Here is a 23,167-nt window from a genome sequence, read left to right as displayed (position 1 = left end):
AATCCACTTTTTTCTTAGGTGTTACTCTCACTATCATCTTTGCTTTATGGCTCTTTCCCTGGTAAACTAGTGACATTTATATATTCTTTTCATTAATATAAACTGTAAAATATATACCAATTAATGCAATGGAAGTCTATGTTTTTTAGGTATACTGCTTTCAGTTTCTTGAAGTTGCACACTGTATGTTCTATTACATGTGAAATATTGAAATTATGAATTCCTTTAATATTTACACATTTACATGATTTTATTATAATTTTCATCAACTATGTTATTTCTAATTCCAAAGTTGTATGCCCAAAATCACCTGCAGACACTTCACTCTCAAGGATTTTCTTATAAATTAACTCATATTTATCCATCACTTTTTTAGCTGTTAACTTCAACATCAACTTTGAATTATGGCACTTTCTCCAGCACACTAGTGCCATTTATATTTTCCTTTCATTAGTATAAACTAGGAAATACACCAATTTATACAATGGATGCCTCTCTTTATTAAAATTACAGCTTTCAGTTTCCTAATTTTATTCACCATATGCCTGATCACATGTAAAATATTGCAATCATGAATTCTTTTCATATTTACACATCTACATAAATTTATTATAATTTTCATCAACTATGTGATTTCTAATTCCAAAGTTGTATGCCTAAAATCACCTGCAAGCACTTCACTCTCAAGGATTTTCTTATAAATTAGCTCATATTTATCCATCATTTTCTTAGCTGTTACCGTCAATATCAACTTTGAATTATGGCACTTTCTCCAGCACACTAGTACCATTTATATTTTTTTTTCATTAATATAAACTAGGAAATACACCAATTTATACAATGGAAGCCACTCTTTTGTGGATATACTGCTTTCAGTTTTGTAAGGTTATTCACTGTAAATTCTATTGCATGGAAAATATTAATATGATGACTTCTTTTCATTGTTTCATTTCTAGATGAAGTTATCATTAAAATTATGATTTAATTGACTTATATATTTCAAAGGGTTTATGCCCAAAATCACCTGCAAGCCTTTCGCTATTAAAAATTGGCTTCCAAATTAATTTTTTAATATCTCCACCTTTTCCTTAGGTTTAACTCTCAACATTAACTTTACATTATGGCTTTTTCTATGGTAAACTGGAATCATTTCTGACTTCTTGTATTAAATATTACAGCTTAACCCTGCACAATGACACAATAAACACGTTATTGTAAATCAATCTGAAATAAAATCTCACTAAGTACCAAAAGATATATTACATATTATATTATAAAAATCAATGTTATTCTTATAAAAAATTAAATTTGAATAATTTTTTTGGTAATAATAATAATTTCTTTCTATTCTGATTGGGGAAGCGTAGGTAAATATTTGGTTTTAATACTTTTTTATATTATAATTGAATATTAAATAACGATTAGAAAATATTTATCTGCTTTTCTTTAATCGTAGTAATAAGAAAGATTTATTGTCTCCTGGAAAATTGTTTCTATATATGATATAACCTATCGGACAGTTGAAATCCATATGAGTTTAAAGAAAAGAAAAATTTAAACATGAATTTTGTTATTGATTTCCATACCTGGATGTTTAGCATATGTTTAAACCTCATCCTTCTCTGTTTCATTTACAACCTTCGTTAATCTGCATTCTCCAATGACAGGGTATTTCCAAGAATTGTTATAGCATTTGGCACTGGTTGGCATCAAACTGCAAACTATGAAATAATGCCTATATATAACTTTGTTTTAATTAAACAAATTCTTTTTACAATGTACTTACTTTATATGAAATTGTTTATGTTTATAGCTGTTGAGACACTACCGTGTGTCTTAATTATGAGTGAATGTAACAAGATCATCCTTATCTGTTTTATCTGCAATAACCTGCATTCTTGAATAACAGCGTATTTCAATAACCTTTGAAATACATCTGGAAAAAGAGACTCAACAAAGTAATTGTTATATTTTAATACATGCTTGAGCTGAATTATAAAATAAATAAATAAACAATTAATTTTTAATTACATACATTTTAAGCAGTTGAATGAGTTACACATACTTTACCATATGATAATGAACAATTGGCTTATCTTTTTCTTTCGCTAGTAAATTGACATACTATTGAGTCATCAACAGTTAATCACATTTCAAACTACTGTTTCCATTGCTCAACCAGTACTCCGTAGTTGCATTAAACCAAAGCTCTGTTTTCCAGCAACACATGGCAGCACTATCTTCTTTATCTATTTTAATATAAAAAGTAGTAATATCCACTGGAACTGTAACTGATTCCTCTTTAACTATGGTAGTACCTTTTGGTGCTTGCATTTTTCCAAGAATTGTTATAGCATTTGGCACTGGTCTGGCATCAAATTGCAAACTACGAAAGGATACCTTGTATATAACTTTGCTTTAATTAAACTAATTTTTTTCACAATGTACTTACTTTTCTTAAAAACGTTTATGTTAATTGCTGTTGAAACACTACCATGTGTGTTGGTTATGAGTGAACGTAACAACCTCATCCTTCTGTTTCATTTACAATTTTCGTTAATCTACATTCTTCAATAACAGGGTATTTCCAAGAATTGTTAGAGCATTTGGCTCTGGTATGACTTCAAATCAGAGGTGTATACAAAGAAAATATTTTATTTATAACCTGAAATAAAATCCCACAAAGTACCACAAAATATTAAATTTTAATATATTTTACAATGTTGTGTAACTTATCTAATTCTCCATCAGACTCCTTCATGTATTTATTCCTTTAGTTTGTTTAATTATCTACACTTTGAATTATATTATACTATTTTTATCCCAACAGAGTAATTTTGATTTTGACAGTTCTATCGAAATCTATCGAAATTTAGGTTTATGCCGGTATTGAATATAGCAGTTGAATATAGCAGCCAACTTCAGCCCGAGACATACAGAGAAAAGGGAGAAGAATTTCAACTTCGGCATATATATAGCTAACAGAGTATGAGATCTCTGGATTGCGTGAACCTATTTTAATGTTTATGGGCTCAAATGAAAGCTCGTTCAAAACCATTTTAAGAAAAGCTTTGCTTAAATCATGATAGTGGATTATTCACAAAGAAAAATCGGTTTGACAATTAGGACAGCCAAACTTGCTGTATAAGAGAATAGTGTCTCGACGGCCGTATATACATGTCATTATCTACTTTTTTGTGTACTTGTCGTCGAGACACTACCGTGTCTCTTGATAGAAAAAAAAATATCTTACGGAGATTATGCAGAAGGTATATCTTTCTTTGATTAGGAAAGAATGGACTCCTTATCAAATGTAACTTTATATTTTAAAGAAACGATAAAAATTCTTCCTCTCTAAGGGGATTGCTTCGGAGCTTCATTTCAGTTTTTTTCTTCATCGAGAATAGCGCGAGCGCAACAATGCATAGAATAACTCACATAATGGATATAGAAGGTTTCTTAGTTTATAAAAAAGAACTTAAATATAAAGATATAGCTATAATTGATTTAAAAAGTAACCAAATTTCTTACGCATCTTTTCGTTTGCGTGACACTATGAAGAACCTTAGTGAGAAAGACAAAAAAACTGTGTGGTATTTGCTCAATATGGTGCATGGTATAAAATACAGTGATACGGGATTCGAGAAATACGAGCAGGAGGATGTTGAAGATTTTATTAGAGATTGCTTAACCTGCGAGAATCCCGTAGTAGCCTACAAGGGAGGGAATATTAAAAAAAATATATTGAATAGGATCAATGTGGAAAATATCAATTTAGAAGTGTATGGTTGTCCTAAGTTTAAGGATTTAATTAAATTATATGATTTTAAAAAAACACCGTGTAATTTACACGTTCGAGAGAAGAACTTGGATAATGAACGTATCCACTATCCTTACGAGGAGGTGTCAGTTTTTGCCAAGTGGATAAAAGCAAATATGTGATTCTTTAAAACTCATAGGGGGGGGGAGGGGGGGGGGAACTATTTAGAGAAATAAAGAGGAGGACACAAGTTCTCAAATCATCATTCAATCTTATACCGTCGTCGGTACTGCACACAGGAAAAAAATGAGCTGCGAAAAGTGTAAATTAATCATGATTCAAGAGAATATTGTTCCTCTTTCACCCACTCTTCCCAGAGAATTGACAGAGGAATACGTCAATCGAATTAACGATTTCTTCAATCGTTACTTCGAAGAGTATGAACGGAAACTGCATCATTATTTGCATAAAAACAGTAAGTATTTATTTTTTACATTTTTTCATAATTATTGTTTGTTTTTTTTAAATAAAGTGAAGAAAGACGAAGAGAAACAGACTGAGGAAAAAAATATTTAGTCAAAGGAGACGAAGAAGGAAGAAGAAGATAAAGAGGATCAAAAAATACAGGAGAAGGAAGAGGAGAAAAAAGTAGAGGAGGAACAATGAAAGTATTTATTTTATCATTTTTTACCTTTTCAAAATTATTACCTGTTTGTATTTTTAAAATAAAGTGAAGAAAGACGAAGAGAAACAGACTGGGGAAGATATTGAGTCAAAGGAGATGAAGAAGGAAGAAGAAAAAGAGGAGAAAAAAATAGAGGAGGAGGAGGAGGAAAAAGATATTGCGTCAAAGCAGACTAAGAGGGAAGAAGAGGAACCACTACATTTCTTTTTCTTTTACTATTAAATTATTTTATCAAATAAATGGAAAAAATATCATCCATTTGTACCTACTACTTCTTTTTCTTCGATGAAAGACGTGCTGAATTTTTATAAGTATACTTGCTTTGTTAAAGAAAAATAGAGCTTTTACTATGTGAAAAAGAAAAGTAACAACATGATTTCAATTATGTCTGAGGTGAGAAATATTGGCTACGCAATCTGAGACTTTCGTCACGGGAACACAAGCTGCGCAAATGGAGCCTGAGGTAAACCTTACTTCGACGAGGCGAAGTGGACCATTTTGATTCTAGATGGAAGAACGAATCAAAATGGTACGATTAGCAGCAACGAGAATAACAACACGCAGAGCCCGAGCTATCTCGCTGCAGATTGTTAGAAAAACAAAAAAAAATATTAAAAAAAAAATGAAGATTGTGAAAAATATGTATTTTAAATAATAAAGTGGGTTTTTTATGCCGAAAGGCTTTTTCCCAAAATCTACGTGTATTTATATAATTAACCGTTCCCTCAATTCCTTTCATAATTAAAAAAAAAATTAATTTTAAAATATGTGTTCTCTCTCCCTCTCTTATATCTCTCGCGTAGAGGGCTGGGACGTTTGGGTGGGGGTTTCGAGAGTCTGTCACGTGCTCAATTTTCCCCACCACCATGGGTGTCACGCAATTAATTTTCCCCCTCCACCAGGGCACTCACGTGCTTAAAAATTGTCCCCTCCACCAGGGATGTCACGTGATTAATTCCCCCCCCCCTTCCACCGAGCTTCCCCCACCACCCTGAAGTGGGGGAAATCCCCCCTTCCCCCTCCGCTAAGGAGTGGGGGCATTTCCCCTACCTCCCCTCCCCCCGCGAAACCCCGATCCCCTCGCCACCCGGTCATAGAATCACCTTAGTCACACTACTGAGTTTACAAAGTTGCGAGAGACTCCGTTGAATCTCTTTTCTCGCGGTTTTGAGTACAGCTACGCGAGCTACCCCGTCCATGCCAGGGACTAGTTTGAGAATCCGCCACAAGGTCCACATGCGCGGGGGGTTGTTGGGTACTTTGATAAGAACTAAATCTCCTTCACCAAATTCCGAGTTAGTGTTCTGCCATTTTGGCCTATTCTGCAGCGTGTGGAGATATTCGGAAGACCACCTTTTCCAGAATGTCTCGGTGATTCTGGCTACGGTTTTCCAACGGTTTAATGATGATTCGCGTAAATCCAATGTGGAAAGTTCCAGGGGAGCATTTAGCGCCCGACCTGACAAGAAATGCCCGGGAGTGAGGACGTCTAACGATTCGAGGTCATCATGTAGCCGCGAGATAGGCCGTGAATTGAGGCAGGCCTCAATTTTGTTCAGTAGAGTGGGCATTTCCTCGAAATTAGGCACGAAAACTCCGATGGAGCTTTTCAGGTGGAGCTTCATACTTTTTACCGCACTCTCCCAAAGACCACTCCAGTGAGGAGTGACGACCGGAATGAATTTGCAATCGATTTCGCCGAGGGAATCAGTTTTCTGAGTGCCGGCGGCTTCTAGAGAAGATTGAGACGCGCGTTTGAGTTCGGCGTCCGCTCCTTGAAAATTAAGGCCGTTGTCTGAGTACACGACGGCAGGTTTTCCATGACGAGAGATAAAACGAGACAGCGCGGCGAGGAAGGCCTCGGTATCCAATCGAGAGACGAGTTCCAAGTGAACAGCACGGGTAGATAGACATACGAACACTGCCACGTAACATTTCATGGATTTTGCATTACGACCGTGATGCAATTTCATCAAGAAAGGCCCGGCATAGTCTACTCCGGTGTGTTCGAAAATGAAACTGAGAGAAAACCCGAGCGGCAGGAAGTGAACCCATAAGTTGGCTACCGAGTTTAGCGCGTTCGCGAACACACGTGATGCATTTGTGAACGCATGACTTTACTAGATTTCGCGTATTCATGACACAAAACCTTTGTCGCAACGTGGACAAAGTTAATTGGAGTCCCCCGTGAAGTGTATCTATACCCTGTTCAACGAGAGAACGCCGACAGATCGAGAGAAAACTCGTCCAGTTTGGTCAGACTCCGCCCATTATTGCGCGCGCAGCATGCTAAATGTATCCCTTTTAAGACATCAACGTCACAAGTCGTTTAGGTGCCCCGCGCTGTAAAGCAAAAATTTTTGCTAATATTATTTAAAAAGTTATAGTGTCCACTCATTTTTGTAATTACACAATTACAATGAGCACAGAAGAGAGCTTACCGGGTCCTTCTTCGAAAATTTCACCAGTGAAAAGGAACAAAAGAGGCCAAGTACGTTTTCAATGTCAATGACATATCAACATATGATTCGTTATGTTTGAAAATGGTTTAAGTTCATTTTTATATGAAAAATATGAGTGAAGGATAATATCAGTCAATTACAAAGATATTAATATATAGAGAAATGAACTTACTTTTATCATTTTCAAAAATAATAGCTCATTTTAATTTTGGAGTAGTCCAAAATGTATGATATTAGACAGTCCCGCACAATACATCTACGAAAAACGGGTATTTATACCATCCTTGATACATTCCTGACTTAAAAAGCACGTGGTGCTATATCTCAGTAACGTATAAATGTCGTTCTTTCATGTTTGCGTGGACTGTTTGATGTTAAGCATAATAAAAGAATAAAATCGTTTGAATATTTCAGTTTATTCACAAAAGAGAAAGGGTCATTTTAATAAATTTATATAAAAAGATGTTAGAAGAAAATCCGAAAATCACTAACATCGTAATGATAAATAAATTATCGGAACAGACCGGATTCGGGTTATCTAGTGTTAAAAACATTATTTTAGAATATAAGAGAACAGGGGAGATAAAATCTCCAAACAAAAAGAAAATGCGAATGTCAATTAAAGATAAAATTGATGAATTCGATAAAAATGCCATTAGAAGAAAGGTTCATGGCTTTTATTTCAATAGAGAGCTACCAACATTGGATAAAGTTTTACAAGCTGTAAACGAGGACAATGATCTTCCGGATTTTAAACGAACAACGTTTTATAAATTATTAAAAGACCTAAATTTTTCTTATGTGAAAAGAGAACGGAATAGTATTCTTACTGAGAGAGAGGATCTTATTGTTTGGAGGAGAAACTATTTAAAATCCATACGTAGATACTGGCAGGAGAGTAGGACGATTTATTATTTAGACGAAACTTGGGTCAATGCAATAGATGTATCGAGTAAATATTGGGTAGACACGACCATAAAATCTAAAAAAAGATGCATTTCTCCGAGGATTATCAGTAGGTGCACCTAATCCGAGTGGAAAGGGGAAGCGTTTAATAGAATTGCATATTGGCAGCGAGGGTGGATTTGTACCCGGGGCCCTTCTATGCTTTGAGTCCAAAAAGAACACTGCTGATTACCATGATGAAATGAATGGTGATACATTTTTGGAATGGTTTACGTACGTGCTTCCCGCGCTTGACCAAAATTCAGTCATTGTAATGGACAATGCTCCATATCATAGCGTTAAGACTGAAAAAATTCCAAATATGTCTTGGACAATAAAAGCTATAGTAGAATGGATTGAAGGAAAAGGGATCGAAATAGGCGCAGATATGGTAAAAGCTGAGCTTCTTCAAATTGTGCAAAAGGAGAAGCATTTATATAACAATTATGTTATAGACAAACTAGCCAAAAAGTACAATAAAGAAATATTAAGGTTGCCTTCCTACCACTGTGAATTAAACCCTATTGAAATGGTTTGGTCGATGGTAAAACAGTATGTGAAATCTCACAATACTACTTTTAAAGTGCAGGATGTGAAAAAGCTTTTGGAAGAAGGTATTGCAAATGTCACTGCAGAAAATTGGACAAATTTCATAAGGCACGTGATAAAAGAAGAGGACAAATTTTTTGAAATCGATCATATTGTCGACGACCTTATTGATGAGATGGCACAGCTGGTAATAAATGTGACAGGCGAAACGGAGTCATCTAGTAATGGGACCGATAATTGAACATATTAGTTTTACCACTTTTTTAATGTATTTTTAATCATCTTTGTAATTATGAATTTTTTTAAATCAAATTCTTTCATTTGTTTTACTTATTGTTTTCGAACCTTTTCTATAGTTCCTATCTTTCAGTAAAATTATTATTTTTTAAAATGTATTGCTCTGCATTTTCTTAATTTTTAATGATGGGGAGATTGAACGCAATAAAACGGTACTGAAATATGATATATCTATTGTTGAACCGAGAACTACGTGTTTCTCCCACTACTTCTATTCCTGCGCGAAAGCTCGGCGTTCTCTTGTTGAACAGGGTATAGGTGAGTTTGCCTAATGAGTATGGCAGTTAAGTGACAGTCCGGTAGAATAATGGGGTGTTTCGTTAGTTCAGAAATTTCGGCGTTCAGTAGCCGCCCCCTATTCTTAAGATTCCTTGTGAATCAATTACCGGGTATAAGGAAAGAAGCTTTGATCGCGACGGTATACGTAACCCATGATTCAAGGCTGAAAGCTTGTTTGCGAAATGTGTTCGTTGAACAACCTTTACTAAGGCTTCAATAGAGCTGTGAATTTCCGATGCAGACAGGAGAGAGTCCTCCCATTGGCCGGTTTTCCTGGTCCGCTGGACAAATCGAAGAACAAAGGCCATAACTCGGACCAGTTTAGACCAAGACGAAAACTTATCAAAAAACCAACACTGACTTGTGCCTATTTGAGCGATTAATGCTACCTTCCGACTTTCTTCCGCGGTTTCAAAGACCTGAACAGGATTGGCGGTTTGCTCACGGAGAAAAGCAGGCCCATGCCACCAAAGTGAGTCCTCTGATAACTGTTGAGCACTGGTTCCTCTTGACCACAAATCCGCAGGATTCAACTTAGTAGGTACATAATGCCAGCTGGCTTCAGATAGATGCGTTTGGATATATGAAACGGGATTGGCCACAAACGTCTTCCAATGTACGGATTGCTTTGCTATCCAAGCTAACGCGACCTGCGAATCCGAATAGCACCGAATCGCATCACAAGTCCCGAAAAGACTTCCTTTGACATGAACCACTAACTTGACTAGAAGTGCGGCTGCAACCAAATCCAACCGAGGTATTGAAGTGGTCTTAATCGGCGCGACCTTTGTTTTGGACATTACTAGATGTACCGAAAGATGACCGTTCTCATCCGTGATACGTTCGTAAAAGACAGCCCCGTAGGCTAACTCCGATGCGTCGCAAAATCCATTTAATTCGCGTTTTCTAGTATTGGGTGATCGCCCGGTTCACCGTGGAATGCGCAGAGATTGTAGGTCTCGGAGCTGCTCATAGCACTTGAGCCACTTTGACTGAACAGGCTCAGGAATCTTTTCATCCCAAGACAGTTTTAGTAGCCAGGTGGATTGCATTAACTGCTTTAGAATAATTACTATTGGAGAGATCCATCCCAATGGATCAAAGATCTTAGCATTCTCTGATAAGAGGATGCGTTTGGTGAGTACACCAATAGATGCAGGAGAAACACGGAAACGGATGCTATCACCCCAGCGATCCCAATATATGCCCAAGACTTTACTTGATCCAGCAGGATCCTCAAAGAAAGAGTGCGGCTCGGTAGGTTCAAGCGTGGAAGTCCCCGGTTGATTGAATGCCCATTTACTCAAGGAGAAGCCCCCTTTCGCCAGTAGAGCGATGAGTTGATCCTTGACCGAACTGAGTTGCTTTAAGTCATGGGCACCGAAAAGTATATCATCTACATATGAAGAATTTAACAAAACATCCTGCGCGAGGGGGAAGTTAGATCCGTCCGTGGAAGCTAATTCGCGCAAAACTCGCGAGTATAAAAAAGGTGCCGGTCCCATACCGTAGGTCACCGTGTTGAGTTCGAAAGCCTGAATCTCACCAGAATCAGTCTTCCATAAAATGTTCTAATACTTGCGGTCCTCAAGATGCACAAGAATCTGTCTGAACATTTTAACAATGTCCGTCACGCCTACATATCGAAAGGTACGCCAATTCATTAGGATCCGCGCGATGTCCTGCTGGAGCTTGGGTCCAATGAATAGCGTATCATTAAGCGAAACACCAGTAGATGTTTTAGAAGATGCGTTAAACATAACGCGAATCTTGGTCTTCTGGTTCTCAGTCTTAAACACTGCATGCTGAGGCAGGAAGACGCGAAAATCAGAGTTCATAGGCACAGGAGACATATGTCCTAACAATAGATACTCCTGTAAAAATTGAGAATAACTGTCAGCTTGTTCTGGAGAGGTTTCCAATCGGCGAAGTATTCGTGATAAGGTTTTCTCTGCTACCCGAGAGGAAGAACCTAAGCTATGCTTCTCGATGTCGGATCGAAAAGGTAAAGCAACGACAAAACGACCTGAGGGGGTGCGTGATACCGTATCCACAAAATGTTGTTCACAGAGGAAGTCCTCTATGGACATGGGTTTGACTTCAGGAACTTCCTGCAGTTCCCAGAAGTCGCGAAAATTGGTTTCAAAATCAAAGCAATGATAAACCGTGAGACTATGAGAGTGCCCAGACTTGGGTAAGACCCCAGTTACGATCCACCCGAAAATAGTCCGCTGGGCAAGCAACGAATGATCAGGAGAATCCATGTACGGGCCTTCTATCAACGCAGCAAGATAATCTGCACCAAGGAGCACATCAATTGGAGCCTTGGTTGAAGCGAAGTTATCAGCAAGACCAATTTCTTTAAGTGCTGGAAAAGACGACGGTGAATAAGTCGGAGGCATATATTGAGTAATCCTTGGTAATATCAATGCAGTTACATCCAACGAAACACCGTGTCGTGATAGAGAATAAAGCGTAATCTGTACCTCTGCTCGAACGTTTTGAGCCGAATTCAGAGAGACGCCATGAATGGTCGCGTTGACACGTTTTCGCGATACTCGTAATTGCTGAGCTAGATTTTCTGAGATAAAGGAAGTGTTTCTGAGCCCGTGTCAACTAAACCACGGACTATAACACGAGAACCGTCAGGAGCATCAATCCTGGCGGAGAAAGTGGCCAGAAGAACAGACCGTGTATCGGTAACGCTGAGATGCGTTGTAGAATTCGAGCTGGAGGGTTCGGGCTCGGAAGCGGAGTTGACTGCGGGGGTAGTCCCCCGTGCCTTGCTCGCCCCGGTGCCAGATTTGTCAAAATGCAGTAGAGTATGATGCATTTTACTACATTTCCTGCATCGTGACGAAGAAGAACAATTGGAGCAACTATGCCCGGGTCTCAGGCAGTTGATGCAGAGGTTCTGCGAGAATGCGAACTTTGAACGAGCCTGAAGGGTTAATGCAAGGTAATCCTTGCACTGATACAAGAGATGGTTACTACCACAGTGCACGCAACCATTACTATTCACACTAGTAGCGTGTGACTTCAAGGACTTCCCAGATTCCTTTTTGGAAGTCTTAGGTTTGTTACCAAAGGATTGCAACGAGTTAATGTGACACGTTAGAAACTCAGAAAATTGAAGGAAAGTGGGATAATCTTTGCTGTTTCCCAAATACATCTCCCAGGCCAAGCGAAGGGTGTCATCCAATTTATTCTTCAGAGAATGCACAATGATGGGATCCCATTGGTCGACGCGGTAACCCACAGTTTTGAGGGCGTTGAGAGCCACCGTGACAGAGTCTCTAACTTCTTTCAGAACCTTAAAGTTGTCACCCCGTAGCGTTGGTACTTGCGAAATTTGATCTAAGAACGTATCCGTGATCATCCGTTTGTCCGTATACATAGCCACTAGAGTGTCTCATGCTATCGCATAGTTCTCGGAGGTGATTGCTAAAGACTTAATGACCGTTGCCGCTTCTCCTTGCAAACAGGATTTTAGGTAACGGAACTTATCCCGCCCGGATACATATGCTTTGTCGTGAACAATGGAACTGAACGTCTCATAAAAGTTGTTCCATTCTAAATAATCTCCTGAAAACTTTGGTAAATCGATAACTGGAAGCCTAATGTGATTTATTTCGCCTGACGGCGCAGTCGGACCTGATGTCGACATTGCACAATTGGAGTGAAGTGTGTCCAGATGTCCCAGAATAAATTCTTCCGCGTCACTATGTGTATCAAGGGCGGCTTGATACCAGTTTTCGGTCACGTACTCCATTTTATCTAATTTGGCCGGTTTAGTGTGAGTAGTGATCTTAACGTGAGTTTTATGCAACACCTTAAGCCACTTCTCTACGGCGACAAGCCTATCTCCACGAATGTAATGGTGAAGTTGTTGACTCCACGCTTCTTGCTATTAAAAACCAACTGAACGAATTCATCCCGAATCATGGGCACGTAATTGATTGTTTCTAATAATTCCCCTGAGGTATCCATTTTGAAATATTATTCCAGAATAAAACCACAACCTAAACACAGCCTGGAACACCCACTCAGGAACACTGATGCACTTCAAACGTTTTTTGCCGGATATCCGGCTCGAAGGACCAAAAATTTGTGCGAAACAATGTCCCAAGTCGGCTCCGAACCTTTGGTCAGACGGGAAGGCTTTTTCTTAAAATAAAATGTTCAAAGACAATTTTAACAGGAAAAAAATCTTTATTTAAATAAATAAACGTACAAAATTTTTACAAGTATATTTACAAAAGGAGCCGCTAGACTTAATGTATCGACTTCCTAGGGAATTTGGGTAGGTGAAGATTCCCAAAAACCCTAGAGACTGAAATTCCCCAGAAAGAAACGCGAACTTAAAAATCCCGGACTGGACAATTTTCCCTGGGGTATTCCCCAGTAAAATCCCCAGCTTCGGGAGGAAGCGGAGGTAAAGAAGTGGTTTTAGGGAAGGGGAAGTCCCCTTACCCCTCAGCCTCCTTCTCCAAGAGCTTTAGTGGGTCCGAGCCACCCCAACCCCTAGGGTGAATCTACCCTTCCCACTACCCGACTCTTTCGAGAGCCCTGGATTGAGGTTCGGAACACTGGGTCCAAGGTAGTCCTCGGAGGCAGTGTGGAGGGGAAGGAGAGGGTTTAATTCCACCCGGGAAGTCCCCGCAGAAATCTCCCTTAGGAGGGAGAAAATTGCCGCAGAGGGGAAGTCCCCTCTTGGTAGGCGGTGGGTGGTTGGTGATACTTACGAAAGTGATTCACCAGAAGAGTTCGCCGGTAGAGGCGCTCGTTGGATGGCCGTGGAGGCGCTGCCGTAGAGGCGTCAAAAAGCCGGTGAGGCGGGTGCCGGAAGGCGGAGGTTGCCGATAAGGCGTCAAAAATGCTGCTGCTACGCAGGCTGTCGAGTGAGTTTGGGCTGCGATGGGTCCTTATCAAGGACTCATCTAAGTAATTACGCGACACTAATCTTGCCAGCGAGAGAGCTACTGCGGGCGCTGGCCAACTAGTGGCCAAGCGCGCAAGTAGTGTCGCGTCGCGACCGCGACGCGCCAGGGCCAGAAGACGCGCAAGCGCGCCGCGGAGAGATAAGGACAGATAGAGCGGCTAGACGCTGTCGGTCTAGCCGTCTACTGTGAGCGCAAGAGAGAAAGGGAGATATAGCAGAAATGTGGAATCTACTTCTCAGCATTTCTACTCCTCCCGATCTCGAACAATATTATATTTAAAACATATTTTGATTCAATCATGTTAGTAGAGGAGCTATGCGGTTCCGATGACAGGGAGTAGGGGAAGCTGTTTTGTGGTGTGGAAGGGGGATGGGTGGGGATAAGACTCTCTTAGTATGGTAGTGGTGGGGATGAGGATGGAAAGAGTCTTATAGTGGGATCGAGTTTGGTTAGGGAGGGTGGGGGTATTTTTCACCCTATGTCATAGTTGGGAAGTCTTATAGTGGGACCGAGTTTGGTTAGGTAGGAGGTATTTTTCACCCTATGTCACAGTTGGAAGGTCTTATAGTTGGACCGGGTTTGGTTAGGGAGGGGGTATTTTTCACCCTATGTTACCGTTGGTTAGTTATCCTACGGGGACCTAAATTATCCTACGGGGCCCTAGTTGAGGGAAGGTTTTTTCACCCTTCGAAGTCGATGGTTAGTTACCTTACGTAGCCTAACTATTTCCGACTCTGCTACACAGATAAACTAGGTTGAGTTAATTGCTAGTTCCAGTAGTCACCGCTAGGTGACTGCCTTCCTTAATCTTCTTTCGCGCTAATGGTATTTTAATATTACGTAATTACACACACGGGTGAACTAGTTCAATTTAATTGATAGTACCAGTAATTGCCGCTAGGTGTCTACCACAATCCCCCCTTTTCTCGTTAGTTAAATTGTAGATAGCTATTGTGATAAGTTGCTGATATCGTGCAAGGAATTAACTTTCCATCGAGCATGGAATTATAACTTTGCATGGTTTTAACAAAACCTATGCAGCGAATCACTAAAATATCCTTTAAATGAAAGGATATAGTTTTAATAGTCTCCCCTATTGGGGAGAATAACAATTTAACATCAATTTCAGGAATATTTATATTTTGATAGGGCAACTTATTAAGTCCTAGATGTCACTATACCCAGGTCAGGTTCACCAATTTATTAGGCGTTACAGCTCCTCACTTATAGTATGTCCTTAGAGGGTACTATTTGACCATTCAGAACCAATCCTAGACCCTCCCACTATTCTCTCCTTCTATGGACCCTCTCTCTAGACTTTCATTCAAGAAATCATTTACCTTTCTACGAGCGAATTAGTTAAAGTGATAAAAAGATGTTTGACTAAAATTATACATTCGCGGTACCACGGGATACGGCTATAGAGAAGCTAGCCTTCAAGAGGAGGATGTGGATGAAAAAGGAGGAGGAGGAGGAGGAGGAAGAGGATGAGACATGGAGACTGGATGAGTAACTGATAGTAAAACTTTAGTTATTGAATAAAAAAACAGTTTTAAGAATTTTTATAGCCTTCCCTGACTTATCTTTTAGCCATTTTTAGCTTTTCAGGTAAGCATATCATACGATCCATCTAACAAGCAGGCTAGATATTAGAAAGGGAAAGAGTTGTCAGTGCACTTCATTTTTTTGAAGGGTAAAGCAAAACATAACTTTTACCTAGACATTAAGAAGCTTTATTGGCACCATTCTAGCGATTGGAGAACTGATTGCTGAGTGTGCTGATATCTTCTAGAACGGATATGCTCGAGTACCTGACGCCTGAGATCATGTCATGTCATGACTTGTTACTTGATTTATGACCTTTTAAATTCTCGATTTTTTCATATTCTCTCATTTTTTTATATGCCTAGCTATCGAGAGGAATGTGCTCGTAAATTTTACCATTTCACTTAAGAAAAGTCTGCAACACGTTTATGCAATTAAAAGAATTCTGGAGAAACAACTGGTAACTTGTCATGACCTGTTTAACGCAAATTTTCCCCAGTTCACTTTAGAAAAGTCTACAACATGATTATGCAATTAAAAGAATTCAGGAGAAACCGCTTGTAACGTGTTACGACTTGTTTGACGCAAATTTCGTAGGCGGGCAAGAATACCCAACCACCCAAATATTAACTTCCAATAAGAATGCATCTCATCCCTTCCACCATTTTTAAAACCCTTGTTGTTAGCAATCGGGAAATTTCAGTCAGTCAGTTTTCATTAGAAGCTTCAAAGAGGTGAAAGATCCAGTGCAAAGCTATATTCCGAATATTTTCCTTGCTGTGCCACAGAAACTCTTTTGGTTGTTAAGAATTATTCTTTTATTATTATTCTCTTTTCTTGCTATTCTATTTCAATGTTTTTCTTTTCTCAATTTCTATGTTTTTTCACAGAAAAATGGATTTAACCAAGATCAATGCACTTGCAAGTGTAACTTACGAACCTAAGACTTTCGTAAAGCTGAATACTTTTGAGGAGAATAAGGAGTATCAAATCACTGAATTAGTGAAAATTAAGACCAAATATGGAGAGAAATTAATAGCGAAGCTGGCTACCGACGAATGGTTCTTCCTACCCTCAAGGATGATGAAATTACTGGAGTCGCCTGAACTAATCAAAGAACTTCAAATTGCTGCATCAGCGAATACATTAAAAATCTTATATGTTGGAGGACGATACAATAATTTAGAATTTAAAGTTACCCAATGATAATCATAAGATCAATTTTGGAAATGCTTGTAAGGAATGTTTTTAAGGAATGACATCAATAAATGTTTATTATATCTTATTTATTTATTTTTTCTTTATCCCTCACTACATTAGTAAGATACATATAAATCTAGTCTATTAACTTACATTTCTAACAATACTAGTAAGCGGGTTATATTCAACGATTTTATCATGTATAATTAAACAAAACGCAGTAGTATTACTTGGAATATTTCTAGTACAATCAATCTCAATTTTAACATCAACAGTGCCTGACTTTATAGATTCATTTTGATGCGAACAATCGATGACGAAGAGAGGACCGTATTCCACAAAGTTTTTGTAATTAAGCATTGATTTCGACTGTTTTTCTCCTGCATAATATGAATGGATAAATTTAACATACATATCATATAGTACAGAATAACGGTTTTTTCGCTATCACTATCAATTCGGTCATATGGATAAAATTCTGAATTCAGATAGACTTTAACATCACGAACAGAACTGTCATTGAATCTAAGCACCTCCATATGCTGCGTACTCTTCTTATTTTGTCTAAATGCTAGTATAACATATCGAGGTTTCTCCAATTGTGTTGCAGCTTTTACGACCCATGTATGCCTCTGTGTTTCAGGTAGAAGTGGATATTCGTAGAGTTCCCAGGAACGAAAAGCCATGGCTAGACTTTTGTTTTGCTCAATCAAACGTAGAAATTTAAGTTTTGTATAATCATTCAGTGATACATGAGGAATCCTCCACTGCACTTTTTGCAAATCAATTTTGGAGTTGATGATTTTTCTCGAAGAATGTAGTGAATTTATATCATCACGTGCTCGAATAAGAACGAGTTCATGACGTGCATTTATTATAACTCTTCTGTAGTCTTCACAAAAACCCAACAGCATTTGCAATGGTACACAAAAGTTGAAATGATTCGTAGACCTGTGATCTGTTAGAAACCATCCTGAATGACGTAGACTTGCACTTTCCTCAGTAGTTAAGGAGATGAGATTCTTCATGGAGCTAGTAATACCCACATTCTTACAGCGATCAATCTCAATACCATTCAATTCATAACGAATTTCATCAAATAAGAATGCCATGGAATTACAGTCAAGTCCTACGACATCTTAGGCTGTTGCATCTGGAGCACGGGTTCCAACGATTATCTTTCCCTCAATGTAGAGATAACTTTCACAGGGTAGAAGAATTAAATCTTGCTGTTGTATAGGAATTCGAATTTTATCACTATTTCCCAATGAGGCATTTGCATAAGGATTGTATGCATGCATTTCCATTTTAGTGATGCGATTGTCGAACACCGGTTGAGCGGTTACATCTAATGGATCCATTTTTATTTCTAACGTTGAAACCCATTGATTGTAGAAAGGTGATATTTCTTCTTGTTAATGATGCTCCAACGTTACCTTCGCTCAATGTATTTTGTCCTCCAGCGTTACCTTCACTCAATGTATTCTGTCCTGCTGCAGCAGTTGGACTGATAGGCTCATCGAGTATCGGTGATTTATAAGTATTCTTGTAAATCAACATTTTCTAATATGTAAACGAATTGTGATTTCTTCACCTCCGAAATTTACTATACGATCTTCCTGATCGAGAATACGCAAGGTGAGACGGTCAATTACTTTCGCAATGACTGGCAAGTAAATGACGTTCTTCGGTGTTTCTGCGATTTTATAACCTGGCGGAACACTCGGAAAAAATTCATGTATAACATGTCGAGGTCTACCGTTTGTGTACGCACCAGCTGTAATGTTGCATTCAATTCGTAGAATATTTACTCTTATAATGTTTACGGGCTCGTCTGATTCAGCTAGTGTGTTCGGTGGAATAACACGATCTGATGAAAAACCCAACAAAGAGCCTATATTGTTAGGTTGTGTAAAATCAATCTGATATTTACACTTTATTTCACTTTTTAATGTATTATTATTAGCACGTAGAACAATTACTTCTTCTTCATCACCTTCGAACATCTGAACACGTAAAAAGTCTTTTATAGCATTGAGCTCATAACAACCTGTAGGTATAGTTAGCTCCTGATCATCAACGTAAAATATATTGTTTGTCTCATCAACATTAGAGATTGAATTGAAGCTCTGAAAGTCTACGAGACCGAGTTCATAATGTCCATCTCGAAGATCGATCGGGGGGAAAAAATCTGACCCCAATACCGAGTCACGGCCAGAGAGTGTAACTGTTAAAGACATTGTTCACGTAGAAACTTGACACACAACTGACCGCATATGCTTGAATCATACGATTGATATTGGTTGTGGTTGTAGTAGATTATAGCAGAAGGTCTAAAACATTCCACAAGTTCAATTGGTGGTTTTAAATTTCCGAAGGAATCGAAATACTTAACGTGCTTATTACGTTTAACGTAAGCGACCCAATGTGTTCCAGGACCTTGTTCGTCATCAAGATTCACAATTGCGCACTCATTGCGTTGCGCATTTTGAGGTAGAGATGTACGCATAAAGACTCCCCGAAAATGCGGTATTTTACGGCAGACGTTTGATAATTGCATATTACTAGTAGGTCCAGATTTAGGAAGTCCATTTATTTTCTTTTCCTTTTCCTTTTCACTCCCTCTCCTATTCGACTGTATGGTGCGAGGTATAAACCTTGTCCCCGTCTCGCTTCCATTAAGCGATTGTGTCGATGCATTTCTTCCAATTGTTTTTTGGCTGGTTTGGTGTCGTTTACAGCCTTTGCTATATCTGCTGCACCGCCAGCTAATGCGCCCACCGCACTCAGCAGCGGAAGCAATGGTAATAAACCCCCCCGTTTTGTTTTAGTAAGTGACTTTTTCCTCAATAAACCACCTCGTTTTTTCGGTAATCGAATTTTTCTTTTCTTCGTACTTTTTCTAGACACTCGCAGTCCTAAGCCGAGTTTCCGTTTTGCATTCATTGATGCCCAGACAGCAGTCGCTGTCGCTCGTTCACCTACGGATGAGTCACTAACTATGATACGTTGTCGTGCACGGCGTGCAAGTACTTTATCAGCATAATGACGCGAGGGCAGGTCCTTATATACTGAATATGCGATATCATGCTCACGGCAAGCATCATCCAGAGGGTTTATTCCTCGATCACCACGTGCTAACCGTTCATGAAGGCGAGTACCTGGACCGAAATAATTGTAGCCAAGTACATGCAGCTCGAAGGGTAGTTTATTTAACAGCTTATTGAAAAAAGATCCACAAAAATATCTCATCATGTCATGCTTTCCTAACGGGTTCGTTGGCACATCCAGCAATTTTTTATTGAATGCGGTATTCCATCAAAATGATCTTGATTAGGTAAATTATAATGTTCCGTACAGGCACGATATTGTTGCACTTCAGGATCTGCACGAATGTGCTCAGGTAATTTACACCAAACAAGTCGAATACTGTTTGGAAAGCGCTTCAATAGTAAATTTTTTGAAATGTATTCAAGCTGCTCAATAGTTAAATCCTCCAAACGTAGCACATCTAACATTAACAACGACATAATGAGAACTGATGAGATAATCTGCTTCGAGCCTATAAATAGCTTGCATGATCATAGAGTTTTACAGTTATGGATTTCGTAAAGCAACCACTGCACATTCGTGTCTCCAACGCCGATCGTTTTATTGTCGGTGGGGGTTGTGGAGGAAGGAGTAAACGTCATGGATCCCTACTTCCATCTACAATTCGTAGTATAATTTGCGGACCCTCGCATTGCGGTAAAACAAACGTACTACTTAGTCTCGTAGAAAGTCCTAACGGTGTGAGATTTGAAAATATTTATGCATACTCAAAGTCGCTTCAACAACCCAAGTATCAATACCTTGAACGGTTATTAAAAGGACTAAAAGGTATTGGATATTTAAAATTTTCAAACAATAGCGACGTTGTAAAGGTAACTGAGGCGTTACCCAATTCTATTTTCATATTTGATGATGTTGCTAACGATAAGCAGGATAATATCAGAGACTACTTCTCCATGGTTAGACATTCAAATATTGACTGCTTCTACCTCTGCCAGACTTATGCTAAAATTCCTAAACACATGATTCGTGATAATGCAAATCTTCTCATAATCTTTAAGCAAGATGGTACTAATTTAAAACATATTTATAACGATCATGTAAACACGGATATGTCATTTGAAAAATTCAATGAATTGTGTTCAAAGTGCTGGCACCATGATTATGGATTTCTAGTGATCGACAAGGATAGTACAATTCAAAATGGTAGATATCGGAAAAGTTTCGATGAGTATGCTAAGATTAAATAGTATACCGTTTGCTTAAGATTGTTCAGTTTAGAGCTAAGTGCCCATCAAAACACACACATCAAATGAGCATGGAATAAACCTAGTATAAACGTGGAAATAAAAACGTGGACTGAATCTGGATTGAACGTGGGTTGAACGTGGAAACGTAGATTGAACGTGGATTGAACGTGTAAAGCAGGAAAATGGAAGAAAAGATGCTGCTAAAGAAGATTGCCGCGAAAAGTAAAGTAATTCGTGAAAAATATCGTGCACTCAAATCAGGAAGAGAAATGATGGAAACCAATTTAAATGAAACTTTATAACCAATTGTTGAGCCATTGAAGAAGCTCACTGAACATAATGAGATGACCTTCGTGTCCCCGAAATATGAGTATAAACAGGAACCGCTACAGAAGACTACTGTAAGCGATAATTCTTTGATTATTCCATCGGAACGTAAAAGAACTTATTTCTCATCGACTCCACAACGTAAATATTTCGCAGACAACTCTAGAATTAAAATTCCAACCCCTTTATCTGATGATGATGATGATGAGCAAGGAAATTCACGACCTAATGAAACATTATACCTTTCTCTGGAAGAGGATGGGGATGAGGAGGAGGAGGAGGAGAAGAAGGAGGGAGTGAAAGTGGAAAAGGATGTTAATGATTTAGCAATACCATCACCAATGCAAGCAGAAACTCCATCATCACCATTGCAAAGATCCTTAGATTTAAATAGTTCTTTGTCAGAATATGCACCAATTGAACGTAAATATATAGAGATGTTTCTGCGTAAAAATAAGGATTTAATTGATGATAATTTTGGAATTGAACGAGATGCTAGACTTAACAAAATCAGACTTGGAAAATGTTCTTTTAAAGTAAATCGTAAAGATTTTATTATTATTGATGATGAGTATTATCAGGGTACTATTGGTCTATTTGAATTGATCTTCATGAAAGAGCCACATGATTATACTGAAGATGATTCAAAAACATATAAGAATATTCTTTCTCAAACTAATGTACACAGAGCATATTACAGTAGCGAGGGAAAGCTTCGTGGGAATAAGGGTCATAAATGGAAGAAAATAATTAGCCCATTATTTCCTCCAAAGAATCTTGTAAAAGGTAGCGGTTATATGTGTGTTAATGATAAACCAGTGAACTATGTACATTGGAATGATCCGAACGAATTAGTTGAACGTTTGAGACTTTTGATAGCATCATCTGCTGCAGAACATACGAATCATCATAATGATATACAATCAATAATTGAGGAGCTTCATGAAGAACGTATTATCCTATAAAAGAGATTACACTTTCCATAATTTCCCAGTTGATTGTGTTACTTCACAATGTCGATAAATAAATTTGGAGGTATTTCCACTGCCAGTAATGTGAGAAAATATTTCCGCAAAACTGAAGATGAAACATTAAAATTTGTTAAACGTATGAATGCATTTAATACTAAGGGGAATATTATTTCAAATTTAGGATTTGATGCTACTGATGAGAAATGTGCTGTGAATATGCGTGTTCTGCTGGATAATATGAATGCTATACGTGAGAACCTTAAAAATGAAATGCAAGAAAACAGTGATATTTTACGAAGTATTGCGTTAAGACTGGATGAAACCGAGTTAAGGCTGAATGATTTTCAAGTGAAATTGAGTAATTTCATGCAGAAACATGCTGAAGATAATGCAGATTTAAAGAAATATGCATCAATTTTCATGGAGAATCAGACTAAAGAGGATGCTGAATCAAAGAAACATATAATGAAGATAATGCGGAATTAAAAAAAAAAAGTGCTATTTTTCATGGGGAGAATCATGCTAAGGAGAATTTTTCTTGAAATAATTCGACAAAGAGTTTTATTAGGAAAAAGAAACTTTTACTACCATCAGTGCCCGTTGTACCCTTGTAAACCCAACACATACCTGAAGAGTTATGGATAGTGAAGAAAAGAAAAAATTGGTCGAAGAACTGCATGTACCTGCAAGACGGAATTTTCAACGTAGAAGAGTTATAATACGAGGCTTCGATGACCACTGGCAAGCAGATCTGGTTGATATGAAGAATTATACTGACGGAGGTTACCACTATATTCTCACAGTTATTGATGCATTGTCGAAATTTGGATGGGCAGTAGCACTAAAAACCAAAACTGGCAAGGAAGTGACAGACGCATTTACGAAGATTCTGAAAAGTGGGAG

General features: G+C 38.3%; 4 protein-coding genes across 4 annotated transcripts; 1 reads left to right on the top strand and 3 right to left on the bottom strand.

Moving 5' to 3' along the window:
• Nucleotides 1–7,369: 7,369 nt before the first annotated feature.
• LOC136781602 (uncharacterized) lies at nt 7,370–8,642 on the top strand. Its single transcript, XM_066740497.1, has 2 exons — nt 7,370–7,859; nt 7,927–8,642. The coding sequence occupies exons 1-2, from the start codon at nt 7,370–7,372 to the stop codon at nt 8,640–8,642; spliced, it is 1,206 nt and encodes a 401-aa protein (XP_066596594.1).
• A 1,264-nt stretch (nt 8,643–9,906) lies between these two features.
• Nucleotides 9,907–10,482, bottom strand: LOC136781601 (uncharacterized). The gene has a single exon (XM_066740496.1). It carries the CDS (start codon nt 10,480–10,482, stop codon nt 9,907–9,909), a length of 576 nt encoding a protein of 191 aa, XP_066596593.1.
• Nucleotides 10,483–10,548: 66 nt separating this feature from the next.
• LOC136781600 (uncharacterized) lies at nt 10,549–11,379 on the bottom strand. The gene has a single exon (XM_066740495.1). It carries the CDS (start codon nt 11,377–11,379, stop codon nt 10,549–10,551), a length of 831 nt encoding a protein of 276 aa, XP_066596592.1.
• Nucleotides 11,380–11,549: 170 nt separating this feature from the next.
• LOC136781599 (uncharacterized) lies at nt 11,550–12,374 on the bottom strand. Its single transcript, XM_066740493.1, has one exon. The coding sequence runs from the start codon at nt 12,372–12,374 to the stop codon at nt 11,550–11,552; it is 825 nt and encodes a 274-aa protein (XP_066596590.1).
• Between the last annotated feature and the right edge of the window lie 10,793 nt (nt 12,375–23,167).

This window comes from Prorops nasuta, unplaced genomic scaffold (genome assembly GCF_024137725.1).
Source record: "Prorops nasuta isolate Cenicafe-Biocafe unplaced genomic scaffold, Cenicafe_Pnas_1.2 PNAS00023, whole genome shotgun sequence".
Taxonomy (NCBI): Eukaryota; Metazoa; Arthropoda; class Insecta; order Hymenoptera; family Bethylidae; genus Prorops; species Prorops nasuta.
Note: the sequence above shows the minus strand (reverse complement) of the source record. Positions and strands in the feature narration are given on the sequence as shown.